Source organism: Rhinoderma darwinii, chromosome 11, assembly GCF_050947455.1.
Source record: "Rhinoderma darwinii isolate aRhiDar2 chromosome 11, aRhiDar2.hap1, whole genome shotgun sequence".
In the NCBI taxonomy this organism is placed as follows: Eukaryota; Metazoa; Chordata; class Amphibia; order Anura; family Rhinodermatidae; genus Rhinoderma; species Rhinoderma darwinii.
In genome coordinates, this window is record NC_134697.1 from 85,652,554 (window position 1) to 85,678,698 (window position 26,145).

At 46.8% G+C, this 26,145-nt stretch overlaps 2 protein-coding genes across 2 annotated transcripts; both read left to right on the forward strand.

Annotated features, from left to right (window-relative positions):
• Nucleotides 1-12,864: 12,864 nt before the first annotated feature.
• LOC142663756 (histone H1.11R-like) lies at nt 12,865-13,506 on the forward strand. The gene has a single exon (XM_075842586.1). The coding sequence runs from the start codon at nt 12,865-12,867 to the stop codon at nt 13,504-13,506; it is 642 nt and encodes a 213-aa protein (XP_075698701.1).
• A 908-nt stretch (nt 13,507-14,414) lies between these two features.
• LOC142662972 (histone H3) lies at nt 14,415-14,825 on the forward strand. The gene has a single exon (XM_075841264.1). The coding sequence runs from the start codon at nt 14,415-14,417 to the stop codon at nt 14,823-14,825; it is 411 nt and encodes a 136-aa protein (XP_075697379.1).
• The last annotated feature ends 11,320 nt before the right edge of the window (nt 14,826-26,145 follow it).

Below are 26,145 nucleotides of genomic sequence, written 5' to 3' on the forward strand. Positions count from 1 at the left end.
GATGAGGAAACAGGGACATAATACCAGTAATATGAAGGAACAGGGACATAATGCCGTTAATATGAAGGAACAGGGACATAATGCCTGTAATATGAAGGAACAGGGACATAATAACGATAATATGAAAGTACAAGTAGAAGCGGGAAAAGAGCGGCCGTTATCGTAAAATGAGCTTGCAATTCAAAATCTGAGTTAAGCCAATCAACGGGAGGGGGAGGGATTGGTAATGTGAATTTGCTGAGAGAAACGCCCCGGAAGTGACATGTATTACAGTTCTCTCTCTGGTCCACCCAAGGTCTATATAAAGACGCGCCCCGCGGTTGTCGCTGCAATATTTCTCTTTAGCTCCAGCTTACAGGATGTCTGGTCGTGGTAAAGGAGGAAAAGGACTCGGAAAGGGCGGTGCCAAGCGTCACAGGAAGGTGCTCCGTGATAACATCCAGGGCATCACCAAGCCTGCAATCCGCCGTCTAGCTCGCAGGGGAGGCGTCAAACGCATCTCCGGTCTCATCTATGAAGAGACTCGTGGCGTCCTGAAGGTTTTCCTGGAGAACGTCATCCGTGACGTAGTCACCTACACCGAGCACGCTAAGAGGAAGACCGTCACCCCGTCACCGCTATGGACGTGGTGTACGCGCTCAAACGCCAGGGCCGCACTCTCTACGGCTTCGGAGGTTAATTCCGCTCCTGCTCTGCTCTATCTTACACGACACAAAGGCTCTTCTCAGAGCCGCCACATCATCTATAGATCAGCTATGATGTCTGCTGGTGACCGCTCGTGTATAATCTGAGCAGCGATCTTCTACTTCTATATACACGGGGGTAGGGGCTTCAGTATCACGTCGGTCTTCCAGTGAGGTGCCGGATATGTGGACCGCAGTGTGTCCCCTAATAGCGTCCTAGAAGCAGCTGACTGAATTCCGTCTTAGACCAGGGAATGTTAATCTGAAGGGAAAGAGTGCCTTAGTGCTATACTTGCTGCCGAGTGATCCTCCGGCAGGAAAACACATCCTCGTAGCGGCGCTGCCGGACGCCGTTTGTGCCGATGTCTGCATGTACACGAGTGGCAGAAACTCACCGCTGAATATCAGTTTAGTTGCTCATAGCGCTGTATAAGCGCACGAGCAGTGGATCAAACTGCTGACTTGCTGTGTTGCTGCTTCGGCGTCCAGCTTGCTGCTGGGCAACGTGCTTTCCGCAATCCTTGGAGAGAGGGCCAGTGTTTTCTTAGCTGCTGTCACTGCTACTAATGTTACCAGAGTCTTAAAACAAACAATAAATCTGTTACTGGGACCAACTTTGACACATGTATCGGCTCGTATTGCTTCGTATCTCATTCTGCCGGACGGCTGGGATTAATAAGGCTGCTGGCAATAAATCTGTTAACCTCTAGTACTAATAATGAATCAGTCTGCTGTCCCTATATAGGACTCACTTTATTACAGTAACGCGTGCAGTTTCTTGCAGAGCAACATTTAATGAGACGCATTCAATAAATGAAAAAGGAGAAACTGATGCAGCTGATACGGCATTTTTCAAGAGCAAAACCCAATGTTGGAGGGGCCGTGTTTTCCAAGCTGCTCTCATTGCTACAAATGTTACGAGATTTTCAAAACAAACTCCCAATTTGTAGCACCAAGTTCCACATAAGTATCGACTTGCATTGTCTTGTATGTCACTTTGCCAGACTGCTGGTATAATCGCGCTGCTGGCAATGTAATGACAGGAAACAGAAAGCACCTATTTCTACTTCTTACTAACACTGTGCGTTGTCTATACTTAGGACTCACTTCATTCACGAGCCGGTAATATGAAGGGAAAAAGATATAATGCCGGTAAGATGAAGGAACAGGCAAATAATGCCGGTTCAGATGAGGGAACAGGGACATATTGCCGGTAAGATGAGGGAACAGGGACGTAATGCCGGTAATATGAAGGAACAGGCACATAATGCCGGTAATATGAAAGAACAAGGACATAATGTCGGTAAGGTGAAGGAACAGGTACATAATGCCTGTAATATGAAGGAACAGGGACAAAATGCCTGTAATATGAATGAACTGGGACATAATGTTTGTAATATGAAGGAACAGGGAAATAATAACAGTAATACGAAGGAACAGGGACATAAAGCCAGTAAGATGAGGGAACAGGGACATATTGCCGGTAAGATGTGGGAACAGGGACAAAATGGCGGTAAGATGAGGGAACAGGGACGTAATGCCGGTAATATGAAGGGACAGGGACGTAATGCCGATAATATGAAGGAACAGGGACATAATGCCGGTAATATGAAGGAATAGGGACGTAATGCCGATAATATGAAGGAGCAGGGACGTAATGCCGGCAATATGAAGAAACAGGGACGTAATGCCGGTAATATGAAGGAACAGGGACTTAATGCCGATAATATGAAGGAATAGAGATATAATGCCGTTAAGATGAAGGAACAGGCACATAATGCCGGTTCAGATGAGGGAACAGGGACATAATGCCGATAAGATGAAGGAACAGGGACATAATGCCTGTAATATGAAGGAACAAAGACATAATGCCGGTAATATGAAGGAACAGGGACAAAATGCCTGTAATATGAAGGAACAGGGACATAATGTTGGCAATATGAAGGAACAGGGAAATAATGCCGGTAATATGAAGGAAGAGGGACATGAAGCCTGTAATATGAAGGATCAGGGACATAATGCCTGTAATATGAGGGAACAGGCGCATTATGCCGGTAATATGAAGGAACAGGCACATAATGCCGGTAATATGAAGGAACAGGGAAATAATGCCTGTAATATGTAGGAACAGGGACATAATGCCGGTAATATGATGGAACAGGGACATAATGCCTGTAATATGAAGGAACAGGGACGTAATACCAGTTATTTGAAGGAACAGGGACGTAATGCCGATAATATGAAGGAACAGGGATATAATGCCAGTAAGATGAGGGAACAGGGACATAATTCCGGTAAGATGAGGGAACAGGGACGTAATGCCGATAATATGAAGGAGCCGGGACGTAATGCCGTCAATATGAAGAAACAGGGACGTAATGCCTATCATATGAAGGAGCCGGGACTTAATGCCGGTAATATGAAGAAACAGGGACGTAATGCCGGTAATATGAAGGAACAGGGACTTAATTCCGATAATATGAAGGAATAGAGATATAATGCCGTTAAGATGAAGGAACAGGCACATAATGCCGGTTCAGATGAGGGAACAGGGACATAATGCCGATAAGATGAAGGAACAGGGACATAATGCCTGTAATATGAAGGAACAAAGACATAATGCCGGTAATATGAAGGAACAGGGACAAAATGCCTGTAATATGAAGGAACAGGGATATAATGTTGGCAATATGAAGGAACAGGGAAATAATGCCGGTAATACGAAGAAACAGGGACATAATGCCAGTAAGATGAGGGAATAGAGATATAATGCCGGTAAGTTGAAGGAACAGGGACATAATTCCGGTTCAGAAGAGGGAATAGAGATATAATGCCGGTAAGATGAAGGAACAGGCACATAATGCCGGTTCAGAAGAGGGAACAGGGACATAATGCCGGTAAGATGAAGGAACAGGGACATAATGCCTGTAATATGAAGGAACAGGGACAAAATGCCTGTAATATGAAGGAACAGGGACATAATGTTGGTAATATGAAGGAACAGGGAAATAATGCCGGTAATACGAAGGAACAGGGACATAATGCCTGTAAGTTGAGGGAACAGGGACATATTGCCGGTAAGATGAGGGAACAGGGACAAAATGCCAATAAGATGAGGGAACAGGGACGTAATGCCGGTAATATGAAGGAACAGGGACGTAATGCCGATAATATGAAGGAACAGGGACATAATGCCGGTAATATGAAGGGACAGGCACATAATGCCGGTTCAGATGAAGGAACAGGGGCATAATGCCTGGTAGATGAGGAACCAGGGACATAAAGCCTGTAATATAAAGGAACAGGGACATGAAGCCTGTAATATGAAGGAACAGGGACATAATGCATGTAATATGAGGGAACAAGGACATAATTCCGGCAATATGATGGAACAGGGACATAATGCCGGTAATATGAAGGAACAGGGAAATAATGCCTGTAATATGTAGGAACAGGGACATAATGCCAGTAATATGATGGAACAGGGACATAATACCTGTAATATGAAGGAACAGGGACATAATGCCTGTAATATGAAGGAACAGGGACATAATGCCTGTAATATGAAGGAACAGGGACGTAATGCCTGCTATATGAAGGAACAGGGAGGTATTGCCGATAATATGAAGGAACAGGGATATAATGCCGGTAAGATGAGGGAACAGGGACATTATGTCCTTGTACTTTCATATTATTGGCATTATGTCCTTGTACTTTCATATTACCGGCATTATGTCGGTAAGATGAAGGAACAGGGACATAATGCCGGTAATATGAGGGAACAGGGACATAATGCCTGTAATTTGAAGGAACGGACATAATGTCGGTAATATGAAGGAACAGGGACGTAATGCCGGTAATATGGGGGAACAAGGACATAAAGCCTGTAATATGAAGGAACAGGGACATAAAGCCTGTAATATGAAGGAAAAGGGACATAATGCCTGTAATATGAGGGAACAAGGACATAAAGACGGTAATATGAAGGAACAGGGACATAATGCCTGTAATATGAGGGAACAAGGACATAAAGCCGGTAATATGAAGGAAGAGGGAAATAATGCCTGTAATATGTAGGAACAGGGCCATAATGCTGGTAAGATGAAGGAACAGGGACATAATGCCGGTAATATGATGGAACAGGGACGTAATGCCGGTAATATGAAGGAACAGGGACTTAATGCCGATAATATGAAGGAATAGAGATATAATGCCGTTAAGATGAAGGAACAGGCACATAATGCCGGTTCAGATGAGGGAACAGGGACATAATGCCGATAAGATGAAGGAACAGGGACATAATGCCTGTAATATGAAGGAACAAAGACATAATGCCGGTAATATGAAGGAACAGGGACAAAATGCCTGTAATATGAAGGAACAGGGACATAATGTTGGCAATATGAAGGAACAGGGAAATAATGCCGGTAATATGAAGGAACAGGGACATAATGCAAGTAATATGAAGGAAGAGGGACATGAAGCCTGTAATATGAAGGATCAGGGACATAATGCCTGTAATATGAGGGAACAGGCGCATTATGCCGGTAATATGAAGGAACAGGCACATAATGCCGGTAATATGAAGGAACAGGGAAATAATGCCTGTAATATGTAGGAACAGGGACATAATGCCGGTAATATGATGGAACAGGGACATAATGCCTGTAATATGAAGGAACAGTGACGTAATGCCAGTTATTTGAAGGAACAGGGACGTAATGCCGATAATATGAAGGAACAGGGATATAATGCCAGTAAGATGAGGGAACAGGGACATAATGCCGGTAATATGAGGGAACAGGGACATAATTCCGGTAAGATGAGGGAACAGGGACGTAATGCCGATAATATGAAGGAGCCGGGACGTAATGCCGGCAATATGAAGAAACACGGACGTAATGCCTATCATATGAAAGAGCCGGGACGTAATGCCGGTAATATGAAGAAACAGGGACGTAATGCCGGTAATATGAAGGAACAGGGACTTAATGCCGATAATATGAAGGAATAGAGATATAATGCCGTTAAGATGAAGGAACAGGCACATAATGCCGGTTCAGATGAGGGAACAGGGACATAATGCCGATAAGATGAAGGAACAGGGACATAATGCCTGTAATATGAAGGAACAAAGACATAATGCCGGTAATATGAAGGAATAGGGACAAAATGCCTGTAATATGAAGGAACAGGGACATAATGTTGGCAATATGAAGGAACAGGGAAATAAGGCCGGTAATACGAAGAAACAGGGACATAATGCCAGTAAGATGAGGGAATAGAGATATAATGCCGGTAAGTTGAAGGAACTGGGACATAATTCCGGTTCAGAAGAGGGAATAGAGATATAATGCCGGTAAGATGAAGGAACAGGCACATAATGCCGGTTCAGAAGAGGGAACAGGGACATAATGCCGGTAAGATGAAGGAACAGGGACATAATGCCTGTAATATGAAGGAACAAGGACATAATGCCGGTAATATGAAGGAACAGGGACAAAATGCCTGTAATATGAAGGAACAGGGACATAATGTTGGTAATATGAAGGAACAGGGAAATAATGCCGGTAATACGAAGGAACAGGGACATAATGCCTGTAAGTTGAGGGAACAGGGACATATTGCCGGTAAGATGAGGGAACAGGGACAAGATGCCAATAAGATGAGGGAACAGGGACGTAATGCCGGTAATATGAAGGAACAGGGACGTAATGCCGATAATATGAAGGAACAGGGACATAATGCCGGTAATATGAAGGGACAGGCACATAATGCCGGTTCAGATGAAGGAACAGGGGCATAATGCCTGGTAGATGAGGGAACAGGGACATAAAGCCTGTAATATAAAGGAACAGGGACATGAAGCCTGTAATATGAAGGAACAGGGACATAATGCATGTAATATGAGGGAACAAGGACATAAAGCCGGTAATATGAAGGAACAGGGACATAATGCCGGCAATATGATGGAACAGGGACATAGTGCCGGTAATAAGAAGGAACAGGCACATAATGCTGGTAATATGAGGGAACATGCGCATTATGCCGGTAATATGAAGGAACAGGGACATAATGCCGGTAATATGAAAGAACAGGGAAATAATGCCTGTAATATGTAGGAACAGGGACATAATGCCGGTAATATGATGGAACAGGGACATAATACCTGTAATATGAAGGAACAGGGACATAATGCCTGTAATATGAAGGAACAGGGACATAATGCCTGTAATATGAAGGAACAGGGACGTAATGCCTGCTATATGAAGGAACAGGGAGGTATTGCCGGTAATATGAAGGAACAAGGACATAATGCAGGTAATAAGGAACAGGCACGTAATGCTGGTAAGATGAGGGAACAGGGACATAATGGCGGTAATATGAAGGAACAGGGACATAATGCCTGTAATATGAAGGAATAGGGACGTAATGCCGATAATATGAAGGAGCCGGGACGTAATGCCGGCAATATGAAGAAACAGGGACGTAATGCCGGTAATATGAAGGAACAGGGACTTAATGCCGGTTCAGATAAGGGAACAGGGACATAATGCCGATAAGATGAAGGAACAGGGACATAATGCCTGTAATATGAAGGAACAAAGACATAATGCCGGTAATATGAAGGAACAGGGACAAAATGCCTGTAATATGAAGGAACAGGGACATAATGTTGGCAATATGAAGGAACAGGGAAATAATGCCGGTAATATGAAGGAACAGGGACATAATGCAAGTAATATGAAGGAAGAGGGACATGAAGCCTGTAATATGAAGGATCAGGGACATAATGCCTGTAATATGAGGGAACAGGCGCATTATGCCGGTAATATGAAGGAACAGGCACATAATGCCGGTAATATGAAGGAACAGGGAAATAATGCCTGTAATATGTAGGAACAGGGACATAATGCCGGTAATATGATGGAACAGGGACATAATGCCTGTAATATGAAGGAACAGGGACGTAATGCCAGTTATTTGAAGGAACAGGGACGTAATGCCGATAATATGAAGGAACAGGGATATAATGCCAGTAAGATGAGGGAACAGGGACATAATGCCGGTAATATGAGGGAACAGGGACATAATTCCGGTAAGATGAGGGAACAGGGACGTAATGCCGATAATATGAAGGAGCCGGGACGTAATGCCGGCAATATGAAGAAACAGGGACGTAATGCCTATCATATGAAGGAGCCGGGACGTAATGCCGGTAATATGAAGAAACAGGGACGTAATGCCGGTAATATGAAGGAACAGGGACTTAATGCCGATAATATGAAGGAATAGAGATATAATGCCGTTAAGATGAAGGAACAGGCACATAATGCCGGTTCAGATGAGGGAACAGGGACATAATGCCGATAAGATGAAGGAACAGGGACATAATGCCTGTAATATGAAGGAACAAAGACATAATGCCGGTAATATGAAGGAACAGGGACAAAATGCCTGTAATATGAAGGAACAGGGACATAATGTTGGCAATATGAAGGAACAGGGAAATAATGCCGGTAATACGAAGAAACAGGGACATAATGCCAGTAAGATGAGGGAATAGAAATATAATGCCGGTAAGTTGAAGGAACAGGGACATAATTCCGGTTCAGAAGAGGGAATAGAGATATAATGCCGGTAAGATGAAGGAACAGGCACATAATGCCGGTTCAGAAGAGGGAACAGGGACATAATGCCGGTAAGATGAAGGAACAGGGACATAATGCCTGTAATATGAAGGAACAAGGACATAATGCCGGTAATATGAAGGAACAGGGACAAAATGCCTGTAATATGAAGGAACAGGGACATAATGTTGGTAATATGAAGGAACAGGGAAATAATGCCGGTAATACGAAGGAACAGGGACATAATGCCTGTAAGTTGAGGGAACAGGGACATATTGCCGGTAAGATGAGGGAACAGGGACAAAATGCCAATAAGATGAGGGAAGAGGGACGTAATGCCGGTAATATGAAGGAACAGGGACGTAATGCCGATAATATGAAGGAACAGGGACATAATGCCGGTAATATGAAGGGACAGGCACATAATGCCGGTTCAGATGAAGGAACAGGGGCATAATGCCTGGTAGATGAGGGAACAGGGACATAAAGCCTGTAATATAAAGGAACAGGGACATGAAGCCTGTAATATGAAGGAACAGGGACATAATGCATGTAATATGAGGGAACAAGGACATAAAGCCGGTAATATGAAGGAACAGGGACATAATGCCGGCAATATGATGGAACAGGGACATAGTGCCGGTAATAAGAAGGAACAGGCACATAATGCTGGTAATATGAGGGAACATGCGCATTATGCCGGTAATATGAAGGAACAGGGACATAATGCCGGTAATATGAAAGAACAGGGAAATAATGCCTGTAATATGTAGGAACAGGGACATAATGCCGGTAATATGATGGAACAGGGACATAATACCTGTAATATGAAGGAACAGGGACATAATGCCTGTAATATGAAGGAACAGGGACATAATGCCTGTAATATGAAGGAACAGGGACGTAATGCCTGCTATATGAAGGAACAGGGAGGTATTGCCGATAATATGAAGGAACAGGGATATAATGCCGGTAAGATGAGGGAACAGGGACATTATGTCCTTGTACTTTCATATTATTGGCATTATGTCCTTGTACTTTCATATTACCGGCATTATGTCGGTAAGATGAAGGAACAGGGACATAATGCCGGTAATATGAGGGAACAGGGACATAATGCCTGTAATTTGAAGGAACGGACATAATGTCGGTAATATGAAGGAACAGGGACGTAATGCCGGTAATATGGGGGAACAAGGACATAAAGCCTGTAATATGAAGGAACAGGGACATAAAGCCTGTAATATGAAGGAACAGGGACATATTGCCTGTAATATGAGGGAACAAGGACATAAAGACGGTAATATGAAGGAACAGGGACATAATGCCTGTAATATGAGGGAACAAGGACATAAAGCCGGTAATATGAAGGAACAGGGAAATAATGCCTGTAATATGTAGGAACAGGGCCATAATGCCGGTAAGATGAAGGAACAGGGACATAATGCCGGTAATATGATGGAACAGGGACATAATACCTGTAATATGAAGGAACAGGGACATAATGCCTGTAATATGAAGAAACAGGGACATAATGCCTGTAATATGAGCGAACAAGGACATAAAGCCGGTAATATGAAGGAACAGGGACATGAAAACCGTAATATGAAGGATCAGGGACATAATGCCGGTTATAAGAAGGAACGGGCACATAATGCCGATAATATGAAGGAACAGGGACATAATGCCTGTAAGACGAAGGAACAGGGACATAATGCCGGTAAGATGAGGTAACAGGGACATAATGCCTGTAATACGAAGGAACAGGGACATAATGCCGGTAATATCAACGATCAGGGACATAATTCCTGTAATATGAGGGAACAGGCGCATTATGCCGGTAATATGTAGGAACAGGGACATAATGCCGGTAATATGAAGGAACAGGGAAATAATGCCTGTAATATGTAGGAACAGGGACATAATGCCGGTAATATGATGGAACAGGGACATAATGCCTGTAATATGAAGGAACAGGGACGTAATGCCTGTTATATGAAGGAACAGGGAGGTAATGCCGATAATATGACGGAACAGGGATATAATGCCGGTAAAATGAGGGAACAGGGACATAATGCCGGTAATATGAGGGAACAGGGACATAATGCCGGTAAGATGAGGGAACAGGGACGTAATGCCGATAATATGAAGGAGCTGGGACGTAATGCCGGTAATATGAAGAAACAGGGACGTAATGCCGATAATATGAAGGAATAGAGATATAAAGCCGGTAAGATGAAGGAACAGGCACATAATGCCGGTTCAGATGAGGGAACAGGGACATAATGCCGGTAAGATGAAGGAACAGGGACATAATGCCTGTAATATGAAGGAACAAGGACATAATGCCGGTAATATGAAGGAACAGGGACAAAATGCCGGTAATATGAAGGAACAGGGAAATAATGCCGGTAATACGAAGGAACAGGGACATAATGCCAGTAAGATGAGGGAATAGAGATATAATGCCGGTAAGATGAAGGAACAGGGAAATAATGCCGGTAATATGAAAGAACAGGGACAAATGCCTGTGATTTGAAGGCACAGGGATATAATGCCGGCAATATGAAGGAACAGGGACATAATGCCGGTAATGTGAAGGAACAGGGACGTAACGCTGGTAATATGAAGGAACAGGGACATAATGCCTCGAAGATGAGGGAACAGGGACATATTACCGGCATTATGTCCCTATGCCCTACTACAAGGGACATAATGCCAGTAATATGAGGGGACAGGGACATTATGCCAGTAATATGAGAGGACATGGACATAATGCCGGTAATATGAAGGAACAGGGACATAATGCCTGTAATATGACGGAACAGGGACATAATGCCTGTGATATGAAGGAACAGGGACATAATGCCGGTAATATGAAGGAACAGGGACATAATGCCGGTAATATGATGGAACAGGGACATAATGCCGGTAATATGAAGGAACAGGGACATGAAGCCTGTAATATGAGGGAACAGGGGCATAAAGCCGGTAATATGAAGGAACAGGGACGTAATGCTTGTAAGATGAGGGAACAGGGACATAATGCCGGTAATATGAAGTAACAGGGACATAATGCCGGGAATATGAAGGAACAGGGACATAATGCCGGTAATATGAGGGAACAGGCGCATTATGCCTGTAATATGAAGGAACAAGATATAATGCCGGTAAGATGAGGGAACAGGGACATATTACCGGCATTATGTCCCTTTGCCCTCCTACAGGGGACATAATGGCAGTAATATGAAGGAACAGGGACATAAAGCCTGTAATATGAAGGAACAGGGACATAATGCCGGTAAGATGAGGGAACAGGGACATATTACCGGCATTATGTCCCTTTGCCCTCCTACAGGGGACATAATGCCTGTAATATGAGGGAACAGAGGCATAATGCCTGTAATATGAAGGAACAGGGACATAATGCCTGTAATATGAGGGAACAGGGGCATAATGCCTGGTAGATGAGGGAACAGGGACATAAAGCCGGTAATATGAAGGAACAGGGACATAATGCCTCGAAGATGAGGGAACAGGGACATATTACCGGTATTGTGTCCCTGTACCCTCCTACAGGGGACATAATGGCAGTAATATGAGGGGACAGGGACAATACTACGGTGTCTTGTCTTTTGCCGGCTTAATGTAGTACAAGAGGAACAAACAGTGTCTGTTCCCTCCTCTGTGCCAGGTTATAGTTATACAGGTGGAGAAGCCTCTAGTGTCCTGTCTGTGTCCGGGTAATGTACTGCTGGAGGAGCAGGTTCTGGGGTCTGGCCTGTGTCAGGTTATTTTAGTAAAGGAGGAGCAGACTTGTGTCTTTTCTGTTCTGGGAAGTTGTAATACAGGTGGAGCAGACGCTGGTGTCCTGCCTGTGACGAGTTATTGTAACATAGGTAGAGCAAACTCTGGTGTTTCCTCTGTGCTGGGTTATTGTAATACAGGTGGAGCAGTTTCTGGTGTCTCTTCTGTGCCAAGTTACGGAAGACACTGCGACATCTTGTCTGTGCCGGGTTACCCTTCTGGGCTCTCTGCAGCTCCAGGACGCCCCTGCATCGGACAATCAGCTTCCCGCACGTTAGACATTGTGGTAAAGAACCCTGTGATAATGACAAGTGCCGGGAATACAGGGAACGAGCTCCCGCAAACACATTTATCTTGTCCGATCACAGCGATGTGCAGATCGGCAGGACACTGGCAGAGATCCCGGGGCCTCCTCCCGGCTCCTTCCCAGCATCTCTGACAATTAAGGCTAGAAATGAGTAGGGGGAATGTCAGAGAGGGGGAAGTCACGTAGAGTGCCCCCTCGCCCGGCCGCTTATAGTCGTTAAAGGGCTCTTATCCCGGGCAGGGAAGCACAAGGGGAGAGCGGAGCTTCACTCCTGTCAGATGAGGAAAGGGAGGCCATGTGGTCAATGTCAGCCAATAGACGCTCAGGACAATCGCAGCCAATCACCGAGCAGCTGCTGTACATATGAGAGGTGCCAGCTCCGTCCTCAGTGTTTCCCTCGCAGGATTATTGTTTTAGTGTAGTCCCGTGTTATACGATGGCAGAGACCGCACCAGCCGCCGCTGTTCCTCCCACCGAGCCTGCCGCCAAATCCAAGAAGCAGCCGAAAAAAACTGCAGCAGGGGGCGCCAAGAAAAACAAAAAACCCTCCGGTCCCAGCGTGTCCGAGCTCATCGTGAAAGCCGTGTCCGCCTCCAAAGAGCGCAGTGGGGTGTCTCTGGCCGCCCTGAAGAAGGCTCTGGCTGCTGGAGGATACGATGTAGACAAGAACAACAGCCGCCTGAAGATGGCGCTCAAGACTCTGGTGACCAAGGAAACCCTGCTCCAGGTGAAAGGTAGCGGCGCCTCCGGCTCCTTCAAGCTCAACAAGAAGCAGCAGGAGACTAAGGACAAGGCGGTCAAGAAGAAGCCGGCGGCTGCTGGCAAATCCCCGAAGAAGACTCCGGCCAAGAGGCCTGCCGCTGCCAAGAAGGTGGCGAAGAGCCCCAAGAAGCCAAAACCTGCCCCCAAGAAAATAACAAAGAGCCCAGCAAAGAAAGCTGCCAAGAGTCCGGCTAAGAAAGCTGCCAAGAGTCCGGCTAAGAAAGCTGCCAAGAGTCCGGCTAAGAAAGCGCCCAAAGCTGCCAAGAGTCCTGCTAAGAAAGCGTCTAAATCCAGGAAGACCGTGGCGAAGAAATAACCGAGAGCCGCCCGTTTCTTGTCTCACAAAGGCTCTTTTCAGAGCCACCACCTTCTCCCCGGCAGAGCTGTATGATCACTGGCCGCTCTTTCCTCCGGTGCAGACAGCAGCGCGATCCTGAGATAAAGGAGGCGCCATCATCGCGTGTGCACGGAGGAGCTTCATGTCCCTGTTACTCTATGACAAGGGTCATTTCTGGTCATTGCGCTGCACGCCATAGCTGCTGTATCCGGACCTCCACAGTGTCCGTCCCGTCACTATGGTGTAACATCCAGGCAGAGTTTATCAGGTCACAGCCCACCAGGTGTAATGTGTGAATAAGGACCGGGGCAGCAATAGACTTGTAGCTTACAGCTCAGGATCCACGTGAAGGAGGCCGATGGTTTACATTCTCTCCGGTGTAAATAGAGCACAATGTCCCCTCCTCCTCATTGCACGTGGTGGATGGTGACCCTTATATGCTGCCTCTGGATGTGGGGCACAGTGTCCTGTGTAAGGATGGGGTGGGGGATTGTCCCTTTGTGTAATCTATAAAAACCACTGCAGCGGCGGATGATGGGGAAGTAGTCTCATATAACGCTGTGTACGTGATCTGCGGACATGGAAATACTGTGAGCTGTTACTGATGATAACTATTTCGCAGAGAGCTGGAGAAATGATCTCATTAACGCCCCCTGCTGTAAAAGCTGCGTATGGACGTCATGTAAACCGGTGTCCGCCTCTTCGGAACGGTGATTGGTCGCGAATATCACATTTGCTTTGTCGGTCGCATATTTTTTTTATGAAGAAGCCAATAGAATGTAGGGGTGTGCCTTTCATGGACCAATGAGGACACGCTCAAGTGTATAAATACTCAGCTCTGTCCTCTCCTCGTATCAGTCTACGAGTGTGCACGTTGTTGTAGAGCTATGGCCAGAACAAAGCAGACTGCGCGTAAATCCACCGGCGGGAAAGCTCCCCGCAAGCAGCTGGCTACTAAAGCTGCACGGAAGAGCGCTCCCGCTACCGGCGGAGTAAAGAAGCCTCATCGTTACCGCCCGGGCACAGTCGCTCTCCGTGAAATCCGCCGCTACCAGAAGTCCACCGAGCTTCTTATCCGTAAGCTGCCCTTCCAGCGCCTGGTGCGAGAGATCGCTCAGGACTTCAAGACCGATCTGCGCTTCCAGAGCTCCGCAGTCATGGCTCTGCAGGAGGCCAGCGAGGCTTATCTGGTGGGACTGTTTGAGGATACCAACCTGTGCGCCATCCACGCCAAGAGGGTCACCATCATGCCCAAAGACATTCAACTGGCCCGCAGGATCCGTGGGGAGAGGGCTTAGGTCTGAACCCGGCAACGACTACAACACAAAGGCTCTTTTCAGAGCCACCAAATCCTCTCTCAAACGAGCTGAATCCCTTTCCTCCTTTGTTCTACCGCGTTTCTCCGCCGGCCCGCTGGCTTCTCGGTGCTCTGCTATTAATATGTGGAGATGCTATGTTAACCCTTTCAGTGCTTAGTTAGCGCCATTTACACTATAACCAGTCCCCGTCTCTAGCACTCACGTTATCCGGCCCTTTCAGCAGTCCTGTCATGTGTTATGCCTGATGTCTGCGCTGTATTCATCACCTCCCTCCGGCTGTATCGTAGCGATAACCCGCCCCACTCCTCACTGATGACCGGACATCGCTCTTCCTATAATAACCTCCGCTGCTGCTGCGAGGAATGACGCCGTTATGTGCAGCTAATGATCCAACGCTGACCAGTGTGTGCGGAGTCCTTGTTCCCTACTCCTTGTAAAGGCAAACCAGGCGCAGCGTGTAGGTTGGGGGAGCAGGTATCCTCCGCCCGGTGTGAACACAAGCGCAGGGGAATTCTACTCTTATTCTGTGAGGTCATGATCATCGGGTGTAGTCCTGGTCACCGTTGTAAATCAGAGATCTAAACCCATTAACACTGCCCAAGTCCCCTAATAGCGTCCTAGAAGCAGCTGACTGAATTGGGTCTTAGACCAGGGAATGTTAATCTGAAGGTCTGCATGTACACGAGTGGCAGAGACTCACCGCTGAATATCCGCCCGAGCAGTGGATCAAACAGCTGACTTGCGGTGTTGCTTCTTCGGCGTCCAGCTTGCTGCTGGGCAACGTGCTTTCCGCAATCCTTGGAGAGAGGGCCAGTGTTTTCTTAGCTGCTGTCACTGCTACTAATGTTACGAGATTCTTACAACAAACAATAAATCTGTTACTGGGACCAACTTTGACACACGTATCGGCTCGTATTGCTTCGTATCTCATTCTGCCGGACGGCTGGGATTAATAAGGCTGCTGGCAATAAATCTATTAACCTCTAGTACTAATAATGAATCTGTCTGCTGTCCCTATATAGGACTCACTTTATTACAGTAACGCGTGCAGTTTCTTGCAGAGCAACATTTAATGAGACGCATTCAATGAATGAAAAAGGACAAACTGATGCAGCTGATACGGCATTTTTCAAGAGCAAAACCTAATGTTGGAGGGGCCGTGTTTTCCAAGCTGCTCTCATTGCTACAAAGGTTGAGATTTTCAAAACAAACTACCAATTTGTAGCACCAAGTTCAACATAAGTATCGACTTGCATTGTCTTGTATCTCACTTTGCCAGACTGGTGGTATAATCAAGCTGCTGGCAATACAATGACAGGAAACAGAAAGCACCTATTTCTACTTCGTACTAACACTAAAACTGTTCGTTGTCTATACTTAGGACTCACTTCATCACGAACACATGAAGTTGGGTGAAGGAACAGGGACATAATGGCGGTAATATGAAGGAACAAGGATATAATGCCGGTAATAAGAAGGAACAGGGAGGTAATGCCTGTTATATGAAGGAACAGGGACGTAATGCCTGTAATATGAAAGAACAGGGACATAATACCTGTAATATGAAGGAACGGGGATATAGTGCCTGTAATATGAAGGAACAGGGAGGTAATGCCGGTAATATGAAGGAACAGGGAAATAATGCCTGTAATATGTAGGAACAGGGAAATAATGCCGGTAATATGATGGAACAGGGACATAATACCTGTAATATGAAGGAACAGGGACGTAATGCCGATAATATGAAGGAGCCGGGACGTAATGCCGGTAATATGAAGGAACAGGGACGTAATGCCGATAATATGAAGGAAAAAAAGATATAATGCCGGTAAGATGAAGGAACAGGCACATAATGCCGGTTCAGATGAGGGAACAGGGACATAATGCCGGTAAGATGAAGGAACAGGGACATAATGCCTGTAATATGAAGGAACAAGGACATAATGCCGGTAATATGAAGGAACAGGGACAAAATGCCTGTAATATGAATGAACTGGGACATAATGTTGGTAATATGAAGGAACAGGGAAATAATAACGGTAATACGAAGGAACAGGGACATAAAGCCAGTAAGATGAGGGAACAGGGACATATTGCCGGTAAGATGTGGGAACAGGGACAAAATGCCGGTAAGATGAGGGAACAGGGACGTAATGCCGGTAATATGAAGGAACAGGGACATAATGTCGGTAAGATGAAGGAACAGGTACATAATGCCGGTAAGATGAGTTAACTGGGACATAATGCCGGTAAGATGAGGGAACAGGGACGTAATGCCGATAATATGAAGGAGCCGGGACGTAATGCCGGTAATATGAAGAAACAGGGACGTAATGCCGGTAATATGAGGGAACAGGGACATAATGCCGATAATATGAAGGAATAGAGATATAATGCTGGTAAGATGAAGGAACAGGCACATAATGCCGGTAATAAGAAGGAACAGGGAAATCATGGCTGTAATATGTAGGAACAGGGACATAATGCCGGTAATATGATGGAAAAGGGACATAATACATGTAATATCAAGGAACTGGGACATAATGTTGGTAATATGAAGGAACAGGGAAATAATATCGGTAATACGAAGGAACAGGGACATAAAGCCAGTAAGATGAGGGAACAGGGACATATTGCCGGTAAGATGTGGGAACAAATACAAAATCTCCTGTGTGTCTTGTGCTGTTGATCCTTCAGATTGGAACGTCTTTGTTTACTTCCTATTACATTAGACTTTATTATGTTATATATTTACTTTCTTGGTTATTTAGGATGAAGGCCTAGTCATAGTGAAAGTAGAAGTAGAGCAAGAGAAGTATGTGTGGCATGATCAACAGTGTAAGGAGGAAATCCCAGCAAACATCAGCCCGGGTCAGTAATGACCATTCAATGCAGCCATTTTTCAGATTTTCATTTTTCCCTCCCGCCTTCCAAAAGCCATAACTTTTTGTTTTTCTATTGACATAACCGTATGATTTCTTGTTTTTTGCGGGACGAGCAGGGGCGTAGCTAAAGGCTCATGGGCCCCGATGCAAAAGTTCTTATTGGGCCCCCCGCAAACTCCTCATGGCCGACGGTCCGCAGCTTTCAGCTGCATCGCTGGGTCTCCTAAGTGACCCAACAATGCAGCACTAGCAGCCGGGGCGTCACTAAGGCTGGGTTCACACACACTATTTACGGACGTAATTCGGGAGTTTTAGGGTATGTTCACACGGCCTATTTACGGACGTAAATCGGGCGTTTTTGCCCCGAATTACGCCCGAAAATAGCGCCTCAATAGCGCTGACAAACATCTGCCCATTGAAAGCAATGGGCAGACGTTTGTCTGTTCACACGAGGCGTATATTTACGCGCCGCTGTCAAATGACGGCGCGTAAATAGACGCCCGCGTAGAAGAAGTGACCTGTCACTTCTTTGGCCGTAATTGGAGCCGCTATTCATTGACTCCAATGAATAGCAGCGCTAATTACGGCCGTAATTGACGCGGCGTTCAAGCGCCTGCACATGCCGGTACGGCTGAAATTACGGGGATGTTTTCAGGCGGAAACATCCCTGTAATTTCAGCCGTTACGGACCCCCGCCGTGTGAACATACCCTTAGCATTGAATTATGTCCGAAAATGCGGCTCAAAAGCGTTGGGACACATCTGCCCATTCATTTGAATGGGTCTTACGATGTTCTGTGCCGACGGTAATTTTTTTTAGGCGCCACTGTCAAAAGGCGGCGCGTAAAAAAGACGCCCACGTCAAAGAAGTGCCTGTCACTTCTTCAGACGTAAATGGAGCCGTTTTCCATGGACTCCATGGAAAAACAGCTCCAATTACATCCGTAATGGACGCTGCGAAAAACGCCTGCACATGCCATTACGTCTGAAATTCCGGAGCTGTTTTCTCCTGAAAACAGCTCTGTAATTTCAGCCGTAACGGACGCTGCCGTGTGAACATACCCTCAGGGCTTAAAATGTCAGGGGAAATAGCCCCAATACATATGTGTCCGCCTAAAAAAAAATGTGTGTATAGGAGACAGCATAGCATATCTATAGCACTACGACCCTATCAACTATGGATAGGATTAGATACAGAGGCTCAGCAGACAGTATCACACATGATAGGATTAGATACAGTGGCTGAGCAGACAGTATCACACATGATAGAATTAGATACAGTGGCTGAGCAGACAGTATCACACATGATAGGATTAGATACAGTGGCTGAGCAGACAGTATCACACATGATAGGATTAGATACAGTGGCTCGGAAGGCAGTATCACACATGATAGGATTAGATGCAGTGGCCCAGCAGACAGTATCACACATGATAGGATTAGATACAATGACTCAGCAGACAGTATCACACATGATAGGATTAGATACAGTGGCTGAGCAGACAGTATCACACATGATCGGATTAGATACAGTGGCTCGGAAGGCAGTATCACACATGATAGGATTAGATACAGCGGCTCAGCAGACAGTATCACACATGATAGGATTAGATATAGGGCCCAGCAGACAGTATCACACATGATAGAATTAGATATAGGGCCCAGCAGGCCAAAAACAGTGGCCCCTACCACCCTGGTAATGCTGCTGCTGCTGCTGCTGTGTTGTATCTGGCTGGTTATGAAAATTGGGGGGGACCAGACACCGTTCTTTCCAATTTTTTTTTTTTTTTTAAATTACGTGGGGTCCCCCCATTTTTCATAACCAGCCAGATACAATAAAGCAGCAGCAGCCTAGCATTACCAGGGTGGGAAGGGCCACTGTATCTGGCCTTTCCCCTCCTGATAATACCAGCCTGCGGCCACCCCAGTGGCCGACCATCACTACAGATGGTCAAGTACTGGATCATACCCGGCTCTTCCCAGCACCCCTGGTGGCGGTGGGTACCGGGGTAATAAAGGGGGTTAGTGTTAGCCTCTGCACCGGCTAACACTAAGCCCCGCCTTAGCAATGGATGTTGTCAATCAGCCGGCGGCCATTACTAAGGCGGTAGTAATATAGTTTAAAAAAAACCACAAAGACATCGAAAAAATATTTTATTGAAATAAAAAAAAGACCACACAACCCTCATTAACCATTTTATTGATAATAAAAAAAAAGCTGTCATCGAACTAGTCCTGGAATCCGCCGTAGTCCAACGACCGAACCTGTAAGAAAACACACAAGAAAAATGATTAGTAACACATGTGCTAGGCTTAGATACAGGGCCCATGTGTGATACTGTCTGTGGGACCCTGTATCTAAGCCTACCACAACGTAGGCTTAGATACAGGGTCCAGCAGACAGTAATCTTATACAGTATAAGATTACTGTCTGCTAGACCCTGTATCTAAACCTACAGTGTGGTAGGCTTAAATATAGGGCCCAGCAGACAGGATCACACATGGGCCATATATCTAAGCCTACCATGTGATTGGCTTAGATACAGGGCCCAGCAGACAGCATCACACAATCTGTGATCCTGTCTCATGGGCCCCCTAAGCCTGCTACATCGTAGGCTTAGGGGTTGTGCAGTCCCTAAACATTGATGGCCTATCCACAGGATAGGCCATCAATAGCTGATATGTCTCCCGGGACCCGCAAATCAGCAGTTTTGAAGGGGCTGCAGCACTCGTACGAGAGCTGTTTCCCCTTCATTTCACTACTCGCTCACACTGTGAATCGCCGACACCGATTCACAGTGTGACCGGAATGAAGTGACCGGAATGAAGGGGAGCAGCTCTCGTACGAGTGCTGCGGCCCCTTCAAAACAGCTGATTGGCGGGTCCCGGGAGTCGGACCGCGCCAGTCAGGGCTAATCTTACCTTCCTCTTCAGCCGCGGCGGTAGGTCTGTCGTCTCGATGCTGTGCGCGGCGCATAGTGCTGTGACGTCATGCGCTGCGCACAGCGCTTGACGTCAGGACCTCCGCTGCGATCCGGAACCAGGAAGGTAAGTAAAGTCTGTTACTATAGTAACTTTTTATTGATGTGGTGCGGGGGGCTGTGGGCCCCCCTGGCTTCAGGGCCCGGTCGCAATTGCGACCGCTGCGACCCCTATAGCTACGCCAGTGGGGACGAGTATATTAATGTCCCTGGTGGGAAAACCCCTTCCCGACATATGATGTATGGTCAATATACGTCAGGGCTTAATAGGAGCACAAAGATGGCAGACCTGGGGGCCTTCATTAGGCCCCCAGGCAGCCATAGCAACCATCGCCACCCCGCGGTTGCATTGAGGGGGGTGCGATGAGCCCCCCTCATTGTAAGCATTTAAATGCCGCCGTTGCTATTGAACACAGCATTTAATGGGTTAAACGAGCGGGAACGCGCTCGAGCGCGATCCCGCTCGTTACTGTGAAGTGTCGGCAGTAACATACAGCCGACACCCGCATCGAATGGTGCGGGCTCACTCTGTGAGCCCGTTCCATACTTCTCCCTACCCGGCTATGGCGTAACCAATCGTCAATTGTAGGGAAGGGGCTTTCCCACCAGGGACATTTATGACATATCCACAGGATATGAACAGGGTTTAGGGGGCCCCGTTCTACAGATAGGTGCGGATCTCAGAGGTGCGACCCTCATCTGACCTTTATGACATATCCTGTAGATATGCCATAAATGTCCCTGGTGGGAAAACTCATTTAAATGGTCACTAACTTTTCAACAAACTTTCTATAAGTTAATAGCACAAGCGAATATAAGAAACTTTGTAATATTTCTTATTACAGAAAAATGTCCCTTTCATCACTTATCAGGTTCCTTTTCTCGCCTCCATCTCCTAACTGTTCACTCACTCTAAATTTACTGCTAAATCCGTCTTCTCAAGAAGAGTTGATGTAATGATGGGGATAGGGAAACATACAAGTGAGCCCTAATCTACCCGCCACTCAGTCCCTGCCTACTTGCAACGACCCACCCTAGGTGACGGGGTACAACTGGACAACAGTCCCTACACTCAATAGGTGCACGACAGACAAACAGACAAGGGTACAAAGAAGCAAGGGCAATGGGGAAGTTGCCCACCGAACACCGTGAGCAACAAGCGAGGTGAACGAGCCGAGTCAAACCAGGAGATGAGCGAGGTACAAATACGCGGAGCAGAAGAGTGGTCAGAAAAGCCAAGGTCAATCACAAGCAGAGGGTAAGTAGTTCTAGAAGCTGCAGCAGGGCCAGGAAACCAACAGAGAAGAATCACAAGCAAGGAGGAACAGGAAAGGCAGGTATAAATAGACAGAGGGCGGGAGCTAGCTCCGTCTGGCCAGGCTGTGATAGGCTCTCCCACTCCTAAGCCTACCATCCTGAGTGGTGGATGATGGAGTCAATCTCACAGACATAGAAGCAGGTGCAGACTGATTACCTATGGGCGTTGACACAGAAGCTGTGCCTGGCAGATCCTTTACAGTACCCCCCTTTTATGAGGGGCCACCGGACCTGGTTTATTGGGGAAACGAAGGTGGAACCTCCTGACCAATACCCCAGCGTGAACATCCCGGGTGGGTACCCAAGTCCTCTCCTCAGGCCCGTATCATCTCCAATGGACCAGGTACTGGAGGGAGCCTTGGACCATCTTGCTGTCCACAATCTTGGCCACCTCGAATTCTACCCCCTCAGGGGTGAGAACAGGGATCGGAGGTTTCCTCGAGGGAGCCAAGGACGGGGAGCAGCGTTTAAGGAGGGAGGCATGAAACACGTCGTGTACTCGAAAAGATGGGGACAACTCCAGTCGGAAGGAGACGGGATTGAGGACCTCAATGACCTTGTACGGCCCTATGAACCGGGGAGCAAACTTCTTGGACGGAACTTTAAGGCGCAAATTTTTTGACGATAGCCACACCAGATCCCCGACCATAAACAAGGGGTTAGCAGAACGTCTTTTATCTGCCTGAGTTTTTTGTATGCTCTGGGACGCCTCTAGGTTCTTCTGAACCTGGGCCCAGACTGTGCACAGCTCCCGATGAATGACCTCTACCTCGGGATTGTTGGAACTACCAGGTGAAACGGAGGAGAACGGTGGATTAAACCCAAAATTACAGAAAAAGGGGGAGACCCCTGACGAGTTACTGACCCGGTTATTAAGAGAAAATTCGGCGAGGGGAATGAATGAGACCCAATCATATTGACAGTCAAGAGATAAAACACCTTAAATATTGTTCTAGAGACTGATTAGTCCTCTCAGTTTGGCCATTAGTTTCAGGATGGAAGGCAGAGGAGAAGGACAGATCCATCTCCAACTTTTTACAGAAGGCTCTCCAAAACAATGAAACAAATTGTACCCCTCTGTCAGAAACAATATTGACAGGGACCCCATGGAGACGCAGGATGTGTTTGACAAACAAGGTAGCTAACGTCTTAGAATTGGGTAGTTTCTTGAGGGGCACAAAGTGGCACATCTTATTGAAGCGGTCTACTACAACCCACACCACCGACTTGCCTTGGATGGAGGCAAATCGGTGATAAAATCCATGGAGATATGGGTCCAAGGTCTCTGGGGAATGGGCAAAGAACGTAGTAAGCCCACTGGTCGGGACCTGGGAGTCTTGGACCTAGCACAAACTTCACAAGCGGCGACGTAGGCCTTAACGTCTTTAGGCAACCCAGGCCACCAATAGTTTCTGGCAATGAGATGCTTGGTACCCAGGATACCTGGATGACCAGATAGTGCGGAGTCATGATTTTCCCTAAGTACCCTTAGCCGGAATTGCAGGGGAACAAACAGCTTGTTCTCAGGAAGGTTCCCGGGAGCTGAACCTTGATCAGCTGCAATTTCAGAGACTAAATCAGAATCAATAGAGGAAATGATTATACCTGGAGGCAAAACGCAAGTAGGATCTTTCTCCGAAGGAGGGCTGGCCATGAAGCTACGTGACAGTGCATCAGCCTTAATATTTTTAGACCCAGCCCTATAGGTGACCAAAAAGTTGAATCTGGTAAAAAAACAACGCTCATCGAGCTTGTCTCGGGTTTAGCCTCCGGGCAGATTCTAGGAAAACCAGATTCTTGTGGTCGGTAAGGACCGTTACCTGGTGCCTAGCCCTCTCCAGGAAGTGGTGCCACTCTTCAAATGCCCATTTAATGGCTAAGAGTTTGCGGTTGCCAATATCATAGTTACTCTCAGTGGGCGAAAACTTCCTGGAGAAGTAGGCACAGGGACGGAGATGGGTGAGGGACCTGGTACCCTGGGACAAGACAGCCCCCACTCCCACCTTGGACGCATCAACCTCCACGATAAATGGCTCCATTTGGTTGGGCTGAACCAACACCGGGGCCGAGATAAAGCACTTCTTAAGGACCTCAAAAGCCTGGACAGCCTCATGAGGCCAGTGGAGGAGATCAGCACCATTGCGAGTGAGATCCGTAAGAGGCTTAGCGATGACCGAGAAGTTAGCAATAAATCTCCTGTAATAATTAGCGAACCCCAGGAAGCACGGTAACGCCTTCAGGGAGGCAGGTTGGACCCATTCCACCACAGCCTGGGCCTTGGCGGGGTCCATGCGGAATCATGAGGAGTGAGGATTTGGCCCAAAAATGGTATCTCCTGCACCCCAAACACACATTTTTCGGTTTTCGCAAACAGTTTGTTTTCCCGAAGGACCTGGAGCACCTTCCTGACATGCTCAGTGTGGGAGGACCAGTCCTTGGAAAACACAAGTATGTCATCAAGGTACACTACAAGAAATACCCCCAGGTAGTCTCTTAAAATCTCATTTATGAAATTCTGGAAGATCGCAGGAGCATTACACAACCCAAAGGGCATGACGAGGTATTCGAAGTGACCTTCGGGCGTGTTAAACGCAGTCTTCCACTCATCCCCCTCTTTGATGCGGATAAGGTTATAGGCCCCCCGTAGATCAAACTTAGAGAACAATTGGGCCCCCAGAACCTGATTAAAGAGATCAGGAATCAAAGGAAGGGGATACTGGTTCCTTACAGTGACCTTATTCAAGTTTCGGTAGTCAATGCATGGCCTAAGACCACCATCCTTCTTCCCTACGAAGAAGAAGCCAGCACCTACCGGAGAAGTAGAGGGGCGATTGTAACCCTTCGCCAGGCATTCCTGGATATACTCTCTCATGGCTGGTACCAAATCGATTGCGCAATCGTATTCTCTATGAGGAGGTAACACTTCGGAGGCCTCCTTAGAGAAAACATCAGCGAAGTCCTGACCAAACTCAGGTAGCGTGTTCACCTCCTCAGGGGGAGAAATAGGATTAACAGAGAAACATGACGTCAATAATTCATTACCCCATTTGGTAAGATCCCCAGTATTCCAGTCAAATGTGGGATTATGCAACTGCAACCAGGGAAGGCCTAAAACCAAATCGGACGATAATCCCTGCATCAACAGTACAGAGCACTGCTCCAAATGCATGGAGCCAACAAGGAGTTCAAAAACAGGGGTATGCGGGTGTAAAATAACCATTAGCAAGAGGAGTGGATTCGATACCCACTACCGGGACAGGTTTAGGCAAATCAATCAAAGGCATAGCTAGAGACATAGCAAATTCCACAGACATGATATTAGCAGAAGACCCTGAATCCACGAAGGCACTGCCGGTAGCAGACCTACCACCAAAAGAGACCTGAAAGGGAAGCAAGATTTTATTACGTTTCATATTTATGGGAAATACCTGTGCGCCCAAGTGACCTCCCCGATGATCACTTAGGCGCGGAAGTTCTTCCGGCTGCTTATTCTTACGCCTAGGACAGGTGTTCACTTGATGCTTGTCATCCCCACAGTAGAAGCAGAGACCATTCTTCCTGCGGAACTCTCTACGTTGTTGGGGGGACACGGAGGCCCCGAGTTGCATAGGTACCTCCGAGTCTTCCGTGGAAGAACAAAGCAACGGAACCTCGGGAGGCATCATGGGGGAGTCAGAGGAGAAAACACAAAAACGTTCAAGTCGTCGTTCCCTGAGACGTCGGTCAAGTCGTACCGCTAAAGCCATAACCTGGTCTAGGGAGTCAGAAGAGGGGTAGCTAACTAGCAGGTCTTTCAGGGAGTTCGACAGACCCAACCTAAACTGGCACCTTAAGGCAGGGTCATTCCACCGAGAAGCTACGCACCACTTCCTAAAGTCAGAACAGTACTCCTCAAAAGGTCTCTTACCCTGACGTAAGGTCACCAGCTGACTCTCGGCAAAGGCAGTCTTGTCAATCTCGTCATAAATGAGTCCGAGAGCAGAAAAGATCAACGGAGGAAAGTTCCGGGGCGTCAGGAGCCAAGGAGAAGGCCCATTCTTGGGGCCCGTCCTGGAGCCGGAACATAATTATACCCACCCGCTGGCTCTCAGAACCTGAGGAGTGGGGCTTTAAGCGA